Source organism: Tympanuchus pallidicinctus, unplaced genomic scaffold (genome assembly GCF_026119805.1).
Source record: "Tympanuchus pallidicinctus isolate F22 unplaced genomic scaffold, pur_lepc_1.0 scaffold4, whole genome shotgun sequence".
Lineage (NCBI taxonomy): Eukaryota > Metazoa > Chordata > Aves > Galliformes > Phasianidae > Tympanuchus > Tympanuchus pallidicinctus.
In genome coordinates, this window is record NW_026294758.1 from 17,922,970 (window position 1) to 17,943,527 (window position 20,558).

Genomic DNA, 20,558 nt, shown 5'->3' on the forward strand with positions numbered 1-20,558 from the left:
TGGGGCACTGACCTCCAAATTTAATACTAGACAAGCCTACCCAGGGCCCCATACAACCTGGCCTTGAGCACCTCCAGGGACAGGGCATCCCCAACCTCTCTGGGCAGCCTGTTCCAGCACCTCACCACACTCAGAGTAAAGAACTTCCCCCTGATATCCAAGCTAAATCTTCCCTCTTTCAACATAAAACAATTTCCCCTTGTCCTGTCATTATCTACCCTTGTAAAGAATTGACTCCCCTCCTGTTTGTAGCTCCCTTTAAGCACTGAAAGGCTGCAATGAGGTCACCCTGTAGTCTTCTCTTCTCCAAGCTGAACAAGCCCAGCATCCTCAGCCTACATATGCTGCAAAGCATATGATTTGGCTCTGAGTTCCACAGGAGATAGCTCAGCCTACAGAAAGCATCCCAGTCTGTGCAGGAGCAATGGTGGTAGTGCTTGTAAGGTAAGAAGTCCAAGAAAACTGAAAGTCCCGGCTTCTCCTCCCAATGGTTAATTATGGTTGATAATAATAAATGACATACTCAGACCTTGCAAGGTTAGTTTGCAGCACGCACGCATGCAGCTTTTCTGAGGAAGTCATTAACAAATCCAAGTGTCTTGGATTCTTAACTCTATTTTCATTTCTACAGAAGCAAAATAAAAGCAAAGCTAATGTTTTAAATTTAAATTAAAAGGCCAACTAGGTTTGTAGCAGAAGTTGATTTAATAATGGATCTCAATCTTTGGCAAATCTGCCCAAATGGACAGAGAACTGAGAGTATTTTATTGCTCTCATGCGTGCAAGCATTCAAAATGATGCGAAGTGACAGATTATAATCAAAGTCCCGTAACAGGGAGGAAGATATTTATGGAAGATCACGTGAAGTTTCCATCCCATGCTCCCAGATGCTGGCACTGAGAGATCACTCAAAGCTGTTGACAGCTTCCTTGGGGTGGGGCAGCTGGTGCTCCTAGGTCAGTGATAAGTAATGGCCCAAATCCCACATCATTTGGGTGCTGCTGTGACAGGCATCCTCAGGCCTCTCACGAGGCACCTGGGACATTGACTGTGGCAGCAAGACTTCTCATTAGCTTGTTGGCTCACCACTATTTTTCAAGAGATTTCTTTCTCTTTCATTCACTGCCTCCTCAGCTCTTCCCCTCATGCTGGTCTGGAACCCACTGGAAGCAAGTCTGACACACTCACCTGATGATAAGAGCAATTTAGCCAATAAGCAAAAACTAAAAAAGGAACAATATTCCGCTGTATAAACAAGTGTAGTCAACCCAAAAATGCCTAGTAGGCACAATGGCCATCTTAAAGTATGCAAAAAACACAAAAATGGGACCAGGAGACTGAGAGCAAGGAAAGGAGCAAGTGAATGAGCAAGAAAGAAGGGAGAAACAGCAAGGCCCTTCCTTTGTGACCACAGCAGTCACTGAACCAGCTCAGCAACCTGTGCAGGGAGGGCTGTGCACACTCAGTTGTATACCAGCTTGTTGTACCTGGTCCCTATTGGTTCTGTGGTACAATTCTGTTTGGTGATTTAATTGGAATTTCATTTGTAAACTGCAAGAATGGGAATTCTTCTCATATGAGTATGACTTGTCTGTAGCAGGCTAGGTTCAGGAAACATGAGCCTAGACAAATATTAAGCTGTGAGTCACAGCAGCAAGCGGGCTGGTTTGCCCTTGCACAGCAGGGAAGTCAGGATGCAGTGGATGAAGAGATCCAGCAGAACTGCAAGAAAAGCCAGACCACACACAGACAAGCACTTACCCAGGAGTGTGCGTGTAAGCTGCATTAAGCTGAATGTGGTACTGACTGGCAAAGAAGCTGAAATTCAACATGCTCTGTCTGAGGGGAATTCCCTGGGACTCCTCAGCAGGAAAACATCTGCAAGTCAGACAAGAAGAAAAAGAGCTTTAGGGGACTGGAGCTTCAGGGATCACACATTAAAGCCTTTAGCAGCTCCTGCTTGGGCTCAAATCAGATTACTGCAATTTCTTGGTGGGTTACTTTGCACCAGCTGAGCCGTTATGCACAAAGCTGGTTCTTTGCATGTTCTTAAGCAAAAAACCCTGCAACTTAGACTTATTTTAGGCTCTATATATGCTAGAGGCTGCAATCATGCTCATGTCATAACCAGACCCCGAGCCTGACTCTTGAGATTAGCCTTGGAGGGTCAGCTGCTCATCAATAGGCTTCACTGAACTTACATTCTCACACAATTATTGACCAACAGAACATTCTGTTTTTCCTTTTCCTTTCTCTATGGTGTTTTTTTTAACAAATGTGATGCTTTTGAAAATTGCCTAAGCACACAAAACTTCAATTTGTTTTTTAGAGCTCTTACCAAGACGGTACATAAATAATTGTTCAGATCTTATTGGTGCTTCAGGGCTGCCAAAGGTAATTTTTATTTTAAAGTTCGAATTGCACAGACAAATGTAAAGCCACTCCTGGTGCATGCAGACATAAGCCAGCTGCAGAATGTTATTACAGTCACCCATATGGCTGTAAAATTTATTGCAGAGTATCCTTGGGCACATTTCAATCATTAAACTGTCATCTTTGCATTTTGTGCATTGATTGAGTATGGCAGCTGAATTCTCCTCTCCTTTCTTTTCAAAAATTATTTTTACATTTAAACTTTTATTTATAGCAGTCTAAGAGCTGCCAGTCAGAGAAAACATGGAGCTGTAGAATCATATCCTGAATTGGAAGGGATTCATAAGGTACATAAAAACCAACTCTTTGCACCACCCAGGACCCCCAAGGTAAAATTTAGTTTATCTGTTGATCCTAGACCTGGTAGCACTCCAAATGCCTGTTTCGCTAAGATGTTGCAGCATAGGAGTGCAACAAGGCAAATACATTCTAGGATGTCTTTATCGTTGCTGAATAAGATGTATGGTTTGTTTCTGAAAAGGCTGAATATTTTTATTCATTGCTAGGCTACAAATGTTAAATAAATTGATATCAGGATATTTCATACAGCATTGAAAGCATAAATATGACATATAGGTTAAATTAAGAAAAAAAAAAAAAAGAAAAAAAGAATTTTGGGATAACACAGAAACTTGAGGTTCTACAGAAATTAAATTTCTCTCTGCCTTTTTAGTCAGAAGTAGCTCAAAATTCCAGTTTTCTTCAAGCTCCAGATTGTTCCTGTCTAAATTAAGTTTTGTTCTGTACCTGCCAATTTCAGTTCCGTGCAACATCTTTCCTCTCTCCCTTCCTTCTATATTTATATGCAGTTGCACTGGTTATATTCAAGTCTGGGATGGTTGTAAGAAAACCATTAGTTTTGCAAATTTCTTCCCAGTGGGTAGGTGTAAGTAATGCGAAGGGAAACCGAACATGAGCACTGCTGTGTGTGTGCTGCTGTGTGCTGGCAGCTAAGGGCTGTGACCACAAAAGATCACAGAAAAGGTTCACAGAAAAGAACCTTTTCCTAGGAGCCATCCTGACCTCCCCTGACATAGCTCCATGCAATTCCCTTGGTTTTCTTTCCATGGTTGCCACAACACCAGGGGTTTTGGCTGTTCGCAGGAGAGACCCATCCCCTGCTCCTGGTCCTGGAGACAAGGCACATCTGCTGGAGGGGTGGCTTTCCAGCCAGGAGAGGACCACAGCCTTCCTCCTCCATCAGGCCTTCCGAATCAAGAATGACATTATCTCCTACCTCCAGGAAACCACAGGCTTTCAGCACAGAGAGACTGCTGCTCGAGAACTACTGCAGAACCATATACAGACCATAATAGGCATAGTTGAAAAGCTCAGCCAGGACATTCAGGTAAGAAATGGCAAGGGCAATTTCCCCCTGTCACAGCACTAGTCCATGATCAACTCAACATTTGTATGGTTCTAGGGATGGAAAAGTCCTTATACTGAGCAGTATATTTTAGGTAAATTCTGATATTCTTATATAGGCACTTGCAATTCCTTGTGAAAAAAGAAGGGAAGAGAGCAGGGCAAGGGCAAAGGGCAAGGGCAAGGGCAAGGGCAAGGGCAAGGGCAAGGGCAAGGGAAAGGGAAAGGGAAAGGGAAAGAGAAAGAGAAAAAGAGAAAGAGAAAGAGAAAGAGAAAGAGAAAGAGAAAGAGAAAGAGAAAGAGAAAGAGAAAGAGAAAGAGAAAGAGAAAGAGAAAGAGAAAGAGAAAGAGAAAAAGAGAAAGAGAAAGAGAAAGAGAAAGAGAAAGAGAAAGAGAAAGGAAGGGGAAGGGGGAGGGGGCGGGAAGGGAAGGGAAGGGAAGGGAAGGGAAGGGAAGGGAAGGGAAGGGAAGGGAAGGGAAGGGAAGGGAAGGCAAGGCAAGGCAAGGCAAGGCAAGGCAAGGCAAGGCAAGGCAAGGCAAGGCAAGGCAAGGCAAGGGAAACAGAAGGGAACGGAAGTAGACAAACAAGTTTTTGTGTTATTTTCTATTACCTGGAAGATTCACATCCTATTTGCTTTAATTTTTGTTGGAGAGTGGGAGACAGAATTAGAGAGAAATTAGTAAACTTCATTTTTTTCTAAAATAACATGAAAAATCGATCTTTTTCCTTAGTTTTCTAGTTGTAGATGTTCTAATTCACATAATTTCTGTATGAAAACATAATTGAACATTGAAAGTCTTCATGAAGTTCAGTTTAAACTGGAATGAAGGTTCAGGTTACACTTTATCTGAGATGACTGATGATTCTGTACTGAAAGTTCATGGGGTACCCTGTTCTGGCTAAAGATCTTTAATTCTTTGCTGTTATTTGTTCAAATTTATATGTGAAATTCACCAACTCCTTGATTTTCTTTTTGGACAAAAATGTACAGTACAAATAAACAGACTTCCAAAGAGATTTGTGTTATCTTTTCATGTGCTGAATGTCTTCCAAATGCCAGTAAATTCAAAATTTTGCTTCTTATGTTACTGGGGAAATACTATAGATTCTATGTGTTTATTATAACAAATTTGAAATAGTGACTCACCTGAAATCAGGATTATTTTACTAGAAAAATGCCCAAGATGCTGTGAGTTTTCTAAGCCCAAACTTTTTCCTTGGTGGTAAATGACTACTTTGTGTCCTAGTCTCAAGTGTTTGCTCACTTATGCTATGGCTGTGAGGATTTCTGAGGTGAATGACCAACAGCATGCAAAGCAGCACAGTGAGAGACATCAGAGAATACAGTTTGGAGAACTGCTCCTGGCACGCAGTGAATTAGAGCAGTTGAGCAATGATCATTTTAAAGCATTTTAAAAAGAACAAAGGGATTCACCTAGAAATGTGGCTTCCATACTCTGAGAACATGAAGAATGCCCTAAAAAGAACACTTTGTTCTGGGAAAGACTCTCCAGGGAGTGAAGGTGCAGATGATGAAACTCTGACGCAGTTGCAAAACTGCATAAGCTGAACTAACAATCTCAACACAAGTAGTGCTACAACCCTGATTAATTCCCTATCCATGATTCTATGAAGAGACTTCAAATTGCATGATGGAGACATCTGTGTTAGAAGTTTAGTTGCAGAGGTGAGAAGTGCCTCTCATCTTTTCTCCAGCCATGTTGCTGTGGCAACACTTTAATGTCAGCTCAGGGCCTTTGCTCTCAACCCTAGTCCTAAAGCTGGGGCATCTGGAATATCTCTCCCTCTCTCAGCTTTGTGTCTGTAAAAGGTCATGGTAGCTCCAAAAAGCTTCCTAAAATTAATTATTGTGACACATACAGATATGATCAGCATGGGCCACTGCCAAAAAGCCTTCAGGGTGGTTGCTCCTTCTGTCTTTAGATCAGACAGTTATTACTGTGCAATAAAACAGACAAAAAGAGCAAAAGAAGATATTGACTAGCTCATACTGACACTCATGCCAGTTTGGGATTAGGTGGATGTAACATTTCCCTGTTTTTGAAAGCTGGACTTTTCAACATAAAGCACAATCTTAAGGGAGAAGTAGACACATAATTTCACAGCACCATGGAGTTGTATTGGAGAAGACCCTAAAAACCAATTTAATCCAACTCCCTTGCCACGGGCAGGGAGATCTCCTACTAGCATAGGCTGCCCAAAGCCCTACACTATCTGGCATTGAGCCCTGATTTATACAGGTGTAGATTTCTGAAAGAAAAATTTTTTCTTCCTTTTTACTTCTTCCTTGAGAGTAAAATAAGCGTTTGGGCCTTATTCTGAAAATGGTGCTTCAACTCATTTTTTTGAACAATATAAATAAATAATGTGGGAAACCAACACCGCATTAAATATTTTGAATTCACAGGTTTTGGAGAGACAAATGAGAACAAGAGATGGTTGCACAGTGCAAACCAATTTTGCTATTCAAAGTCTGGACCATAAATATATCCAGAGTCTTGGAGACCTGCGTGGAAGAGTGGTGAGGTAAGGAATATATGATGGCCCTCTTTTCCAATTTAGGCAAAGCAAGCTCAGAGGTGGCACAAACATACTTTGCACTCATTTTATATCTCCATTTTTTTGTGATAGATCTGTGCTTTGCATTCTATATGTTAATCAAACCAGGAAAAAATACCTTTTTTTCCCTGTCTTGTTCTTCACAACATACTTAAATTCTTTTGTTTCCCAGTCTGGACTGACTTCAGCTGAAGTAGCTTAAGCTGTCCTGTTGTTCTTCACCTCCTCTCTTGGAAAATGGAAAGAACAAACATGATTTCTTCCTTTGATAATGAACTTCTGTGAGGCATTTATAAACAGCTAATGTTATGATTTAAAGAAGAAATGAAACTCTGATGTGTTATATATCAAGAGAGTATTTGGATTAAGAAATGTCTGAACTGATCAGTACACTGAAAAAAAGTAGTCTTTAAGGAAAAAACTCCTTGAACTGGCCTGCTTCCGATGTTTCCTTGTTTGTTTTTCTCTGGAGGCCAGTCTTATGTTTTCCATATAAAATTATTGCTATTGATATCTGTGGATAACGAAAATATGATTGGTGTTGTGAAAGAATGTACTTGGGCCACTGAAAAGAAGTTCTTTATAACCCCCGTGAGGAACTGCTCTGTTTCTGAATTCTCTAGGAAAAATGTAGGGAATATGGTAGATGAATAACTGACAGTGGGCTCTCACAAATACACAGTATCAGAAATGCTAAGACTGGACCAGAACTGTGGAGGACTGGTGAACAGGGACCAGGTAGCTCCATTCTCAGTTCAGAATACTGAACTGAGTCCAGAATTCCCTTTCTGAAGTGAAAAGCTTGATATGTTGTTAGAACAGCCAGGAATGTGGTGATGAGATGAGGAAAATTTCTGGCTGAGAGAAGTACGCGTCTATGTATAGCTTCTAAAAAAAAATATCCTGAGATTTCTTCACTTCCAGGTATAGGTACTGAGAGAGAGGCAGATAAAGAAAATCACAGTGTACTGAAGGACTCCAAACTACTGAAGAAAAGTCCAAGAATTCAAAACTAGATGGTGAAGCCAGTACATTTAAACTTGGCAGGAGAAAGATACATTTTTTAAATCTTGCAGCTGATCAGCATTGAAAGAACGCAAGAGGTGATCATACAATACATTTTTCTCTTGGTGTTCTCAAATTTGTATGGGCAGAATTTCCAGATGACATGCTTTCTGCAAAGTCATAACGTTTAATGGGCAATGTGTCCTGTTATTTTTTCCCAGTGTTTCTCCAGGCATACAGCTCACTTTTGTCAGCTGCAGTAAGTCTTGTTCCCATTTGCTGTACTGGAGCATTGGCCTGCAGCAAAGGAAACCAAACACACTGGGGAAAGCAGAAAACGGATAAGAAAATGCTGAGGGTTAAAAAAAAAAGTCCTATCCACTTCCATATACACAATGAAAATCCACGCAGAATAGTGGAGGTCAGGCACCCATGACAGCGCACACTGAAGCATAGTCCAGTTTGGTGTGATTCATGATTTTTCAGCACATTCTCATTTCTCTCACTGGCAAAAATGTCCTCAGCACAGTGCCCTGAAGTGGGCCGGAACTGACCAGCAGGATCATTACAACAGAGATGATTAATGCTTGCTTCCTCATATTCTTTTGACCTTGAGTCTCAGCTCAAAGCTGTGTAAAGTATGGCCCAAAGTAGCTGGAGATAAACTCAGGAGTTCATATAATTTACATATTTTGAGTGAATAGAAATCTTCCCAGTGCAAACTTGCAATGAAAGTTTTGCTGTTGACTTGCAGCATGACCTCAATTGAAGATTGAAGTAAACCTTAATGGTGCTCTGCTCTTTCTCAGAGCAGATGATTCATCCTCCTATATTCTGCCCTGTGTGAAGGATTAATGTGGATTAACTCTTGTAATTCAATTTGTGTCTTTCTTTTCTGTCGCTGTGTCTTCCCCTGAAATACAGAGCACTCTTGTTGAATACAGGCGTGGACACCCATTAATTCTGGGACCTTTTGACCCCATATCTATACCACACAAACATTTGTGTTTCAAATAGCAGTGACAGTAAAAACAGCCTTCAACATCAGCAGCCAGTGTCTAAAATTAGCAGTATTTTAGATTAGTGTTCTAATTCTTAAAATAAATTGAAGCAAGAATTCTTTTGGGCTTGGGATCCATATTTATGGCCTGCCCAGGGAGGTGGTGGAGTTGCCATCCCTGGCAGTGTTCAAGAGGCGTCTGAATGACGTGCTGCATGATATGGCTTAGTGCTAGCGGTGGCAATGGTGATGAGGAGACGGTTGGACTGGATGATCTTATAGATTGTTTCCAACCTTGTGATTCTATGATTCTATGATTCTATGATTTTAGAGTACTAAAATTTAGGTAATCAACTGTAAGAAGAAACAATACTTTTCATAAATATTGACCTGTCTCTTCATACGCACCGACAAGAAGACTGAATAATCATTGCACTTTACACAGATGTCTGCATTACAATTTTTTTTCTTGAGATTTTTTTTTTTGTTGTTGCTCAAAGGAAAAATCCAGTGTAGTACTAGACTACCAAAGCCGGTGATGCATGCCCATGAAGTTATTCCACCCTTCAGAATATGCAAACTTTGCTAAATTAAGTAGTCCTTTGTTGAATATATGCTCTTTCCATGTCTTTATAGGGTAATAATTAAATCCTCCTGTATAATCCTTAGAGGCTATTTCTTTTTGCTATGTAATTTATATGCATATCTAACAAGGATCATACTTCCTGCACATTTCCATATCCATCTTGCTATTTGTCTCTTACTCCCAGATTCTATGTATGTGACTGAACAACAATGATCTCACCACAGTCTGCTGAGAATCTCCTACATCAAATACTGATTTGGTGCAGGATTTTAAAAGTCACAAGTCCATTCTCTTCAGGACTAAGTCTTTCGAACTGCAACCATTCTACGCTGCACAAAGCACCAGTACTGTGTGTAGGTACATATGATCCATGACGCACACCTCTGAGAGCATCCCCACTGCTCCGGCTGTGGAGAGGCTGCTGTCACCCCATACCCCATCTTGGCCACAGACTCATTGCTGTTACATACAAATGAGCTCTTCCATCCCAGTATAGTGCTAGGTGTCCCTTATCCCCATGAAGCTCGCAGCCCCTGGAGCATCATCCCTTGCCAGCTCCATGCTGGTGTTTGAGGTTTGACTGGTAAAAGCTTTGCAGCAGGCACCACCTCACACCCCTTGCCCTCTTAAGAGCTGTGTTCGCCTTTTGAGCTATTTTGTAATTTGTTTTCCAGATGAATAAAATATATAGCTTTTTTTTTTTTTTTTTTAATCAATGTACTGGCCTTTGCACGAAGCCTCTATTATCTGCAGAAAATTTTTTCATTTCCCTGATGTGAATGCTCTGTAGGTGTATCTCAATATTTCTGCATTATCAAGAGATGACAAAAGGCTGGTCTATTTAAACTGTCACAGCCTCTCTTCAGTTCCTTTGTCTGACAACAGCACTGGCTCTAGCCTTTAGTGCTTTGGAAGATAATTTCTCTGGCATTTTAAAACTCATCTGTTTTCTTTACTCAACTTCTAATCTACTATGTATACTAAATGCTGCAGTGCTTTATGCTGTGCACACACTGCACAAGGTAAGATAGTTGTTTCCTCAATATTGTTTCAAGTGCCTTTGATGGGAGTAGGTGGTTACTCCTGAGAGGCAGATGTGGAGGTAATTCTCTGTCATCCTCCACTCTTCAGGGAAGGGTGCAGGAGCAGAAGTCTCTGTCTTCTAGCTCATGTTGGATGTATTTATGATGTTATACAAATATTTACATATACACTAAAATCATCTTCCTCCTGTGGAAAAAAAAATAAATGTGTTTATGTAAATGTATACACATATATTACACACTGTGTATAGGTACAGTAAAGACAGGAAGAAATTGGATGCATATATTACCTGGAGGTAAGCTGGTTAAATATTATTCAATTAATGCCATCATTCTCATATAATCTCTTTGCCCATTTGAAATGTGACAAGATATTTTAGTGAATGCAACTGAGAGAGTTTAAATAGAAAATGACAAGTGCTCCCTATAAAACATCGTATTTTTTTTTGCCTGTTGCCATTCCAAACCTGATCATCCTCCACATCTGCTTCCAGCCAGAGGATGCTGCCGTCTGGGCTCTCCTACACTCTGGATAGGCATCCAAAAACTGCAGGCAGCTGGAATGGCTGAGTAACCTCTCAATTTGCATTTGAGATTTAAATTAGCTCACCTTAAGATTAGACAGCAGGAAACTGAGTAGGAAATGGCCCAGCAGGGTCACAGAGCTGTGAACTGTTTCAGGTCATCTCAAACCGATAGGAGCCACAAGGAGGTTTGCAATGTATGGACACCAAATGTTTTGTCACTGCAGCTAAGGGATTGCTGGTCAAATGCTGAGCACCTTCCACTTCCTCACCTTCAGCTCCACCCTTATATATGTCCATGCAGAAGTTCTCTCATCTCTGGTTCTTTTGCAGATGTGAGGCAAGTATTGCACAGCTATCAGGAGACATCCGTGTTATCAGGCATGAGGTCCAGAACATCAATAAGGAGATCTACAGCCTTCGCTCTATCCTCAAAAATCATACTGGCAGTTTTGAGAAGATGGTGAGTACAGAAATTCGCAATACCTGATGAGTGATGATAAGGCACACACAGAGTGCTTACTCTCCTATGTGCTGATCAACATTAATGATGGATACACCATTTATAAAACATCTCAGGATTTTTTTAAATAAAAATTAAGTTTTCTTTGATGGTGTAGAATGGTAGTGGCCTTTCTAATAGATGTAGTCTAAAAACAGTTAACAAAGTATTGGCAATACTAAGATTGTGAATGATCCATCACAGTTGTTTTCTCAGTATGGTTTAAAAGACCCTTAAATAAAAGCACAATTCTGCCTTTAGTGCATCTGGAAAATTCAGTTACATTAATTCTGGAGCTGAAAAATAGTTTATACATCCACTCTTTTTTCTTCAATTTTAAGGTGGTTGCAAGGAGACATCTAGTAGCACATCCTATGAAAGCCGGCAATATTTCAAAAATATTTGAAACTGTAGCACTGAAAATATTCTGGAAAATGGTATTTTCTCTCTCTTTTTTTTTTTTTTTTTTTTCTTTCCATAGAGAGAAACAACAAATAACAACTGTTACTGCTTATGATTCCTTATTGCTGGTCTTGTGAGAGGTTCATTGTGTTCAGTAGCTGTTTTAGAACCTTACACAGGTTCAAGAGCATTAGCAATGATTCACAAGTACAGCCTACTGATATGTTTGGTTTGTAAACCTGCAGCAAGACAGCTTTCTGCTCCTGATTCAAACTGGGTGTTGTCTGCATGCATTACAATTGAGCTTGGGAGGAGATATGGGACATTCACCTTCTCCTATACTTGATATCAATTAAAAACTCATCAGCACATTTTAATTGAATCTTCTGCTGCACAAGGCAGAGTTCCAGTCATTTTGTACCCAGATATCCTCTCCTACAAAGAAAAATTATTCATGACAATTCAAATGAAAGTATTTTACCTGGAGTTCTGCTATAAGACACTATTTGGACACCTGTCTTCTTCAATTCCTATGAAGATGTTCCTCTTTGCCTGAGAATGGGAAATGAAGGTGCGTCAGGTCATTTGAAACAGTAGCAGGTAAAAAAAAGCTGTCATAGATATGAAGCAGGAAGCAGAACAAAGTTTCTCAGGTAAGGAGGGGAAAACTACACTATTGCATTTCTGGCAAAGAAGCAAATGAGAATTTCCAAAATGAAGCTTTTTTTGTGTATGTGTATTCAGCTATCAAAACTATGTAATGAGCCTTTAGCTGCTCCCTGTTGACATACATGTGCCATAGCTATCAACCAGATGAAGGCATTTTCTTACCAGGGCAGTCTTTCAGTACTAAAGGGGGGCTATACAAATGAAGGGGACAGGCACTTTAGCAGGATCCGTTGTGATAGGAAAAGGCAAAATGGGTTCAAACTAAAAGAGGGGAGATTCAGATTGGAAATAAAGAAGTTTTTTACAGTAAGGTTGGTGGGGCACTGCCACAGGTCACCCAGAGATGTGGTGGATGCCCTGTCCCTGGAGACAGTTAAGGTCAGGCTAGAGCAGGCTCTGAGCACCTGCTCAAGCTGTAGGTCTCTCTGTTCATTGTAAGGGAATTGGACTGGATGAAGCTTAAGCGCACTTTCCAACTGAATTGATTTGATGATTCTATAATTTTATGGTTTGCCTGAGGATCCAGAAACCACAGCCCTGGTTCCTGAGGCACTCTCTCATCCTGCTCCCCTAAAGGGAATGGCCACATAGAATACGACAGCTCCAGCCAAAAATGCCTCAGAGTGCAGGAACCCAGGCTAGAGAGCCTGTATGTTCATTTCAGCATGGATGGAGCAGACGAGGGGTTGATCTGTGAGTAACTGTGTCCTCCTTTCACTGGTGCTGGGAGTCCAACAGGTGTTTGATGAACATTTTCTGTCAAGGAATATTACCCCTTGGGTTCTAACATCTTCAGGGAAGTTTTAGTTGTGCACAATGTCTTGAAATAAAGTCTTCATTATCTGTGAATTTAGTTACAAAACTTGTGTCCAAAAAAACTTTCACTAAGTGGCTCTTATAGTCTGAGTGACCCTGAGCTCAAGTCCTTGCTGAATGAAATCATTTGTGAGAGAAATTCAATGTTGTACCTTTGAGGCAGTTGTTTTTTTCACTCTTGCAATCATAATACATATTTAAAGATAAGTGCTCACCTTCTGGCTCATAAAGGCATTCTCTGTTAATTCTCATTAGGCAATGCAGCTATTAGGCAAGATAGAGACTTCCAACTCTGATCAAAGCTCAAATTTAAAGACAGTCCAGGGAGATCAACATCACGAATTGCAACTTCTGGATTTCAAGTAGGTGATGAAGGGTTTTCATTATGATAATTCACCTTGGATACTTCAGTATGATGAACAGGTTGTAATGAAACAGCCAAACAAACCCATTAGTTAACATCTATTCAAAACATAAAGAAAAGGTTAATGAAGATCCATTCTATAAAATAATGAAAATACGTGATGAAAATATGTTGTCTTATAAGCTAGTTGTTAAAATGAGGCACAAAATACCATCCTGTAGGAAGGTACAAAAGCAATTACCCTTCCATAGCTAAAAGAAAGGCATGAGTAGAAAGGTACTATTTACCACTGTAATTGAGTCTAACTTTTGACTTGCCTAAGGTGCAGGTGACATTTTCTTGAAAGGTTTGCTCTGTCTGTTCAGTAGGGAGAGAGCTGGAATGGGGAAGTGCTGGTTGAGGGAGGTGGGCAGGGGCAGGACAGGAATGGAGCTGAGGAGTGAAGCTGTACTGTTTCACATGTCCTTGGATTTGTAATTTATTGTTTCTTTCTCCAACCAATATTTCTCCTACTCTGGATGCAAAAGTACTTTTAGAGCATCCTTTTAATCTTGATGAGTTTTACAGAGGTAGGAGCTCCAGTGATTACACAGTGAATTAAGGTGTGTGGCATCCATATGCAGAACAATGCTAAACAGCCAAGCATTAAACAGCAGAGCCAGCACAAGTAATTTGAAATCTAATTATATTAATACTGCAACAATATTTCAAAGGCAGCATTTCCACTTCTTAACATGTTGGAGTATTTGAATTAAATTTATCTGAATTGCATTCAGAGTTAAAAATATGCTATTTAAACAGAAAATATTCACATCAAGAAAACAAGAAAAGGAGTAGGGATGAATACTGAAATAACAACTAAAAAGGGGAATGAATTAAAGTGAGGAAAAAAGGAGTTACAGAAAGACAGAGAGTAAAGGATGAAGAGAATAATGTGAGATTAACAAGAATCACAGAATTTTAGGGGTTGGAAGGGACCTCCAGAGATCATCAAGTCCAACCCCCCAAATACCAAAATAAAAGAGGAAAAAAAAGAAAGGAAAAATGCCAGAAAAGAGGGAAATATTACAATTTAAGAAAATGCTGAGTTTCTCATAAGTCAATTAGGCCTTACTGAAACTTCCAATAGAAATAGGAGGCTTCCAAGGCTTTGAGATGCACCAGAACTGTGTCTTTTAATGTGAAGCAAAATGTAACTTCTTTTGGTAGGACAGACTGGAGTTTCTGCTTATGAACTAGCATGTTTAATTTGGTTTTAAAGCCCAGTTACCTCTTCAAATGGCATGAAACTGTCTGGTAACCAGCAGTTTTTCTGATCTGGCAGTTGTATTGTGAAAGTGCAAACTGATACTTCTATATACAGTTACTGAAAACCTGATGAATTTTTAAACTACTTCAGGACTTCAGAGGAAGTATTGCTTTGCTAGATAGCATTGGCCTTCACAGGTGGGGGACTGGGTACTTGTTCTCTCAGGGCCGGTTAGCTGACAAAGGGCTGTGTTCAACTGCACAGAGGCAGATCACTTGTCAATAGTTCTGCTCGCACGTTTATCGCAGCACTACTTAGAGGATGCACTTATTAAATAGCCACAAGTATGTCATTAATATTTCAGGGACTATCTGGACCAAGACTATGGCAACTCATCTCTCTCTGCAGCCCGGCTCACTACAGATCTCTTTTTTGTTAGGTCCTTGCAGAAGGGATAGTAATTCACAGAATCACAGAGTGGCTTGGGTTGGAAGGAATCTCAAAGCTCACCTAGCCCCAAACCCGTGTTATTGTTAAAATAATCCTAGAACTAGTAAAATGAGTAATAATGATAAACTGACCTCACAGCCATACAGTGCCTTGGTAAGGCACTGTCTACAGTAAGCAAACAGCACTAATATGTCACTGACAGAAATTCTGTTAATGTTAATTTGTTTCTCACATTACATTAGTAATTACATTACATTAGATGGCAATTATCACTTCATTAGGCAGATACAAAATTGTTATGAATCACTTGGTTTTAAAAAACAGTTTCTCTCAGACATTCTTTTGGAAAGTGACATAAGTGTTACAAGTGCTTTAAGCATGTAGTTATAAAACCCTGCTCCTTCCTTGCTGGTTTGTAAGCTGGCTGAGAACCAAACTCTTTGCATTCAAGTATGCCTTAGGAATTGATACAGTTACACTCAAATTTTCTGTGGAAGTCTGGCAACCTGCATGAGAATGGAAATTTAAATGTGTGACTAGAATTGGACATATGCTTATGTCTCTTCATGGCTCATATTATCAATTACCTGCTGCACCATAAGAAAAGCAAGCACGCTGCTCTCCAGCTCAGGAGTTTGCAAGTTCAGACTGTGTGGCATCCTTTTAGCTACTGTCCTTTTGTGTCTCCAGGGAGGGCTTTCACATTTCTGTCCAGCTGGTGCTTTATAAGAACATGCATGTTTTCTCTGCATTTGTAAACCATTACGTAAAAATCTCTTTCATCCTTATGAGCTTTTTCAAACTGCAGGTGATTCTGGTGCCCACAGTAATGTCCAGCAGCACAGCTGATGTTCAATGGGATAGTGTAGCTTCTTCATTCACTTTAAACAAAGATAATTCCAATTGCAAAACAGCATTTTTTAGCCCTCGGGTATTTTCTCAAATTAGATTGCACTAGAGAAATCACATTTTGTCATGTATATGCAGTCTCAAGATAAGGATTAATAAAATAATGGAGCTTGGTCTCCTTAGGAAACTACTGAGGAGATCCGAAGTAACTTAAATAATTTAGTGTAATGACTCAAGACTCCCCCACAATGCTGACTAAAGCTTAAGTCTTGTTACTAAAAAAACCCTATCTTAATTTCAGGTTGACAAGCATTCTAAATGACTTCAAAGATCAGATTCAGAATCAGCGGAAGTGGACGGAGGCGCAGCTGACACAATCTGAAGATCGAGCCCAGTACCAGCACCAGCAGCTCAGTGCAATGAAGGAAAGGCTGGTGAGGCTTCCCACACAGCAAGTTACAGACACCATGAGATTGCACACAAAAATGGAATTGCTCTGGTGCCTTGTGGGATGGCCAATCGAATTATGAAAAACATATGACTGTAGAATAATTTATTTCAAAGGAGTATCTGGAAGTCCAGGGATACAGCTCCTCACTCGAACAGGACCAGCGACAAAGGCAGGTGGCTGGTCTCCTCCAGGTGACTTTTAAGTGCTTCTGAGGATGGAGATCCCACAACCCTCCGGGCAACCAATACGAACTGAGTATTTGTGAAACCCCAGTTTACCCAACAGTGGTGACCTGTCCCAGAATGAGCATCAGTGCCATCACTGATGGGTCATCATAAGGGCTTTTTTTTTTCATTCATTGACAGGCTCAGAATAGTGAGGAATCTTCAATGCAAATTCTTACTGGTTTTAAATGTAGACATGCCATCACCTTATTGTGGTTGGTATATTAATACGCAGTGAGCTTAGATTCCATTGCAGCAGTCAGTGCTTGGCACAGGGCCAGTATCTTTTAATCAATTCCTTCACAACTCTAAAAGCTTTTCCCCCTTTGCTGCATGTAGGTCACTCAGATTCAGAGTTCAAAACCAATTGAAACACACCTGCCAAGCCTTACAACCAGAATGAAGACTGCTAAACAAAACCACACAGAAAAATTACTCAAAAGGGAACTAAAACACAATAGAACTTTAATTTCCTCTTATTCTGCTTCACAGTCTCTAGTTGTCAATACCAAACATTTGGTGCAACCAGGCAGGTACAAAAGTGTTTCTGACCCCTCAGGCATTGTCTCACAGCTACCCTGCTACTGCAGGGTTTGTGATTATTTTTGAGAAAACAAACCAAAATACGTAGTTAAGCTCTTCTTGGGTCAGTGTCAAGCAGTGCAACTTTAACAGGACTTAAAGAGCTGTAAGTAGCCTTCTAATAGATTAAGTTATCAGGTGTGCCTTTATTCTTGTGTATACGCATACAAGTGTGCACAGGGCTACTGGTGTCACAGAATCACAGAATGGGTTGGAAGGGACCTCCAGAGATCATTCATGCTAAAGCAGTTCCCTACAACAGGTGGGTGTCTTCTCAGGGAAAACACAGCTCAGCACCTGAGGGCTGAGGTAAACTTCAACACTCTGTTGGAGATGGGAGCAATGTGAAGTGAAACCCATTTGGAGTACACCGACCCTGCTCAGACATGGGCCTTAGCAGCACAGCCAGCTGTTTTCAGGATGAAACATAGGATTGCAGAATGGTTTGAGTTGGAAGGGCCCTCAAAGCCCATCCAGCCCCAAACTGTACCCTGGGCAGGGCTGCTCCCCACCAGCTCAGCTGCCCAGGGCCCCATCCAACCTCGCCTCCAGGGATGGGGCACCACAGCTTCCCTGGGCAGCTGTGCCAGGGGCTCACCGCCCCCTGAGTGAAGAGCATCCTCCTAAGATCTAACCTAAATCTCCCCTCTTTTAGTATAAAACCATTCCCACTGTCCTATCACTATCAGACCATGTAAAAAATCTGTTAAAGGTCCTGTTGGTCACCTTTTTGACATGGCTGAAGTCAGATGGATAAGAGGGCTGGTGGATGTGTTCTGTGCTGAAGCTGGAGCTGTGTTGGGAGTACGAAGCAGCAGTTTGGTTATTCCTGGAGCTGACTCACTCCACCAGCCACCTGCACAGCATGACAATGTTTGTAAACACAGAATGCCTTTCCAGCATCACCATAATCTCAGTTTAGGCTCAAAAAACTCTGTCAGGTTTGCAAAATATTTTCCCCGAGAGACAGACCCCAGCATTGCCTGAATTCTCTGTGCCACTGGGACTGCAGAAGGTGAGGGATTTTGAACATGTTGATGATCAAACTAGGATCTTAGCAGAGGACTCTGTGCAACTTGGAGAGCAAGAAAGGAATGGGCAGCAGCATGGCTTGGATATGAGCCATGAGGAGCCACATCCCTGAGGAGGTGCAGTGACCCTTAGGAGTGACACTGGGCTCCAAAGAGAAGCTGTTAGGGGCTCGCTGCCCATACTGATGGGCAGCTGGGTACACCCCTCATTTCTTCTCCCCTTGGCTCATAAACTTGTGTTTGAGGTAAGTGCATGAAAGCAGCCTGAAATAAGTTGTTTAAATTCCCAGGCTGTTGTTAGAGAGAATGCAACAGAGAGAACAACTGGAGTTAAAATAAATGATAAAAATAATAAATAATAAAAGAAAGCCCCTCTGGCCTGCCCCAGCCTCTTCACCAGTTAATCCAGTTAGTTGAAGAAAAGAGGATTGACACCCCTCCACGGTACCAGACCTAACTGCATTTCTGCAGTGCTCTTATTCTTGGGATTGGGAAGCATAACTGATTAATTTCAGGGTTGCTAGGATGGAGTATAATGGTGGGCATATTTAAAGCATATTTAAAGTTTACCATTACTTTCTGCCATGTTTTTAAAGGAAGCAGCAGAAAAGAAAATAGAAGAGAAGCTTCTACTTCTGTCACTACAGCTAGAGCAATCAGGTAACCCAGAGAAATACAAAAGGCAGTTGAACCAAATGAAGAGTGATGAAAAAAATCTGCATGCAAGAATCACCAGGTTTGAAAGACAGATTTGGAAGGAGCTTGAGGAAATCCAGAATGAATACAGATCAGGTGAGAATTTCATGCAATTATCTGTCAGTATATTTGTACAGTAAATTACTGCTGCAGAAAATATTTTCCAGTAATGAGACAAGTACCTTCACAAGACTGTTCCTCTCTTCCACACTTTGGTTTCACAGGTGTCATTTCTAGGCATCTGGGTTAGCCCATCTGTCCTTACCAGCACCAACAGCATATTCACACACAGATTGCTTTCTCTTCCTAAGGGTCTGATGGTAAGATGATCTAAAGGGCAATTTCACAATCCACTTTCCAAATTTCTCTGAGTACATCTTTCTTCTGCTCACAAGGTCACTAACCGGAATTGAGAGGTGAACATTTTTGCCTTTTGCCTCAGGTCCTGCTGATCATGTTTGATTGCTTTATATTTTTTACAGCCTTTATTCCCCATTCTCCACTAACAGGAGATTGAGAAAGAGGCACCTAGTTGTTAAATAGCTACCCTACCCAGACCATAGGATAGATGAATACAGAAGCATTTAGATAACATTGCTGAACACACACTAGATGCTTCTTATGGGTACAATCAGGCTGAGCGTAATTCCCAGAGCATGGACTCATTAACAGCCTGAGCCAATTCTGGCTGTTCAACTACCAACAGCAATTCATCTTGCACAAAGCACAACGCTTTGGAAAGGACGATTTTGCTCACTGTAAAGTATGCTATTGCCCAACTTGCAGCTGATAATGGAAACAAAATGGAAACACTAGTTAATGCAAAAAGATCACTCAGCCAACATTCCAAGGGAACAGATGGCTGAAAACACTACACAAGTTCTTCACATCTGATACATTCTCATCTTCTAGGTCTAGGACCACAGCTACTTACTTCAATTCCAATTCCTTCATTATTTGCAACCCACAAGGTCTACTCCAGAGATATTAACAAATGAAGTTCTGAATTAGCAACAACCTTCATACAGGAAGGAGCTTGAGGCACGAAGGACTGAAAGCAGAAGAATGCTGGGATAATAAATTTCAGAATAAAAGATTCCAGTTTTTAGTGGGGGCTCTTGAGATTCCTGCCCGTCCAGTGCATTGGAAGATATGACTCCTACAGCAAGGAGTTGGCAACATAAGCTGATATTTCATGTTTATGGTATTCAGTGAAAAGAAGAAATAAATAGATTAGGTTTAATGTGCTCTGATTTACATGTGGGTCAGAAGTATTTGAGGAAAAAAAAAAAGAAGAATCTCTTAGTATTAAAAACAACCACAATTTAATTAATTGTTGTTATTTTTCTACCAGGATTTCAATCCATTCACGAGTCTCTGGAGCTGCTCAAACAAATACAGAACACAAAGCTGAAACTTGAAAAGAAGAAAACTGAGAAATACACATACAAAGCAAGAGACTTTCCATGAGACTGAACTGCAAAAGCAAACCCTTATAAACACGCTCAGATGCTCTCTCCAATAAAAGTAGCATTGGTGCAAACATGCTCACCTTTGTTTTCCCCTGTTGCTGTAGGATGTTCTTGTGGCTTGTGAAATTGGACAGCCACAAAAATAACAGCTCTGCTACACCTGCAGCCATTTTCAAATTCACAATTAAAAGTACACAAAGAAAAGCTTTAAATAAAGATGGACTTAGAATATTGAAAGCAGATTTCATACAGAAGTATTCATAC

At 40.7% G+C, this 20,558-nt stretch overlaps 1 protein-coding gene across 1 annotated transcript; it reads left to right on the forward strand.

Annotated features, from left to right (window-relative positions):
* The first annotated feature begins 3,356 nt into the window (after positions 1–3,356).
* FAM81B (family with sequence similarity 81 member B) lies at positions 3,357–20,351 on the forward strand. The gene is made up of 7 exons (XM_052700718.1): positions 3,357–3,781; positions 6,228–6,346; positions 10,871–11,000; positions 13,182–13,288; positions 16,140–16,272; positions 18,723–18,918; positions 20,177–20,351. Exons 1-7 carry the CDS (start codon positions 3,500–3,502, stop codon positions 20,290–20,292), a joined length of 1,083 nt encoding a protein of 360 aa, XP_052556678.1. The 5' UTR covers positions 3,357–3,499; the 3' UTR covers positions 20,293–20,351.
* The last annotated feature ends 207 nt before the right edge of the window (positions 20,352–20,558 follow it).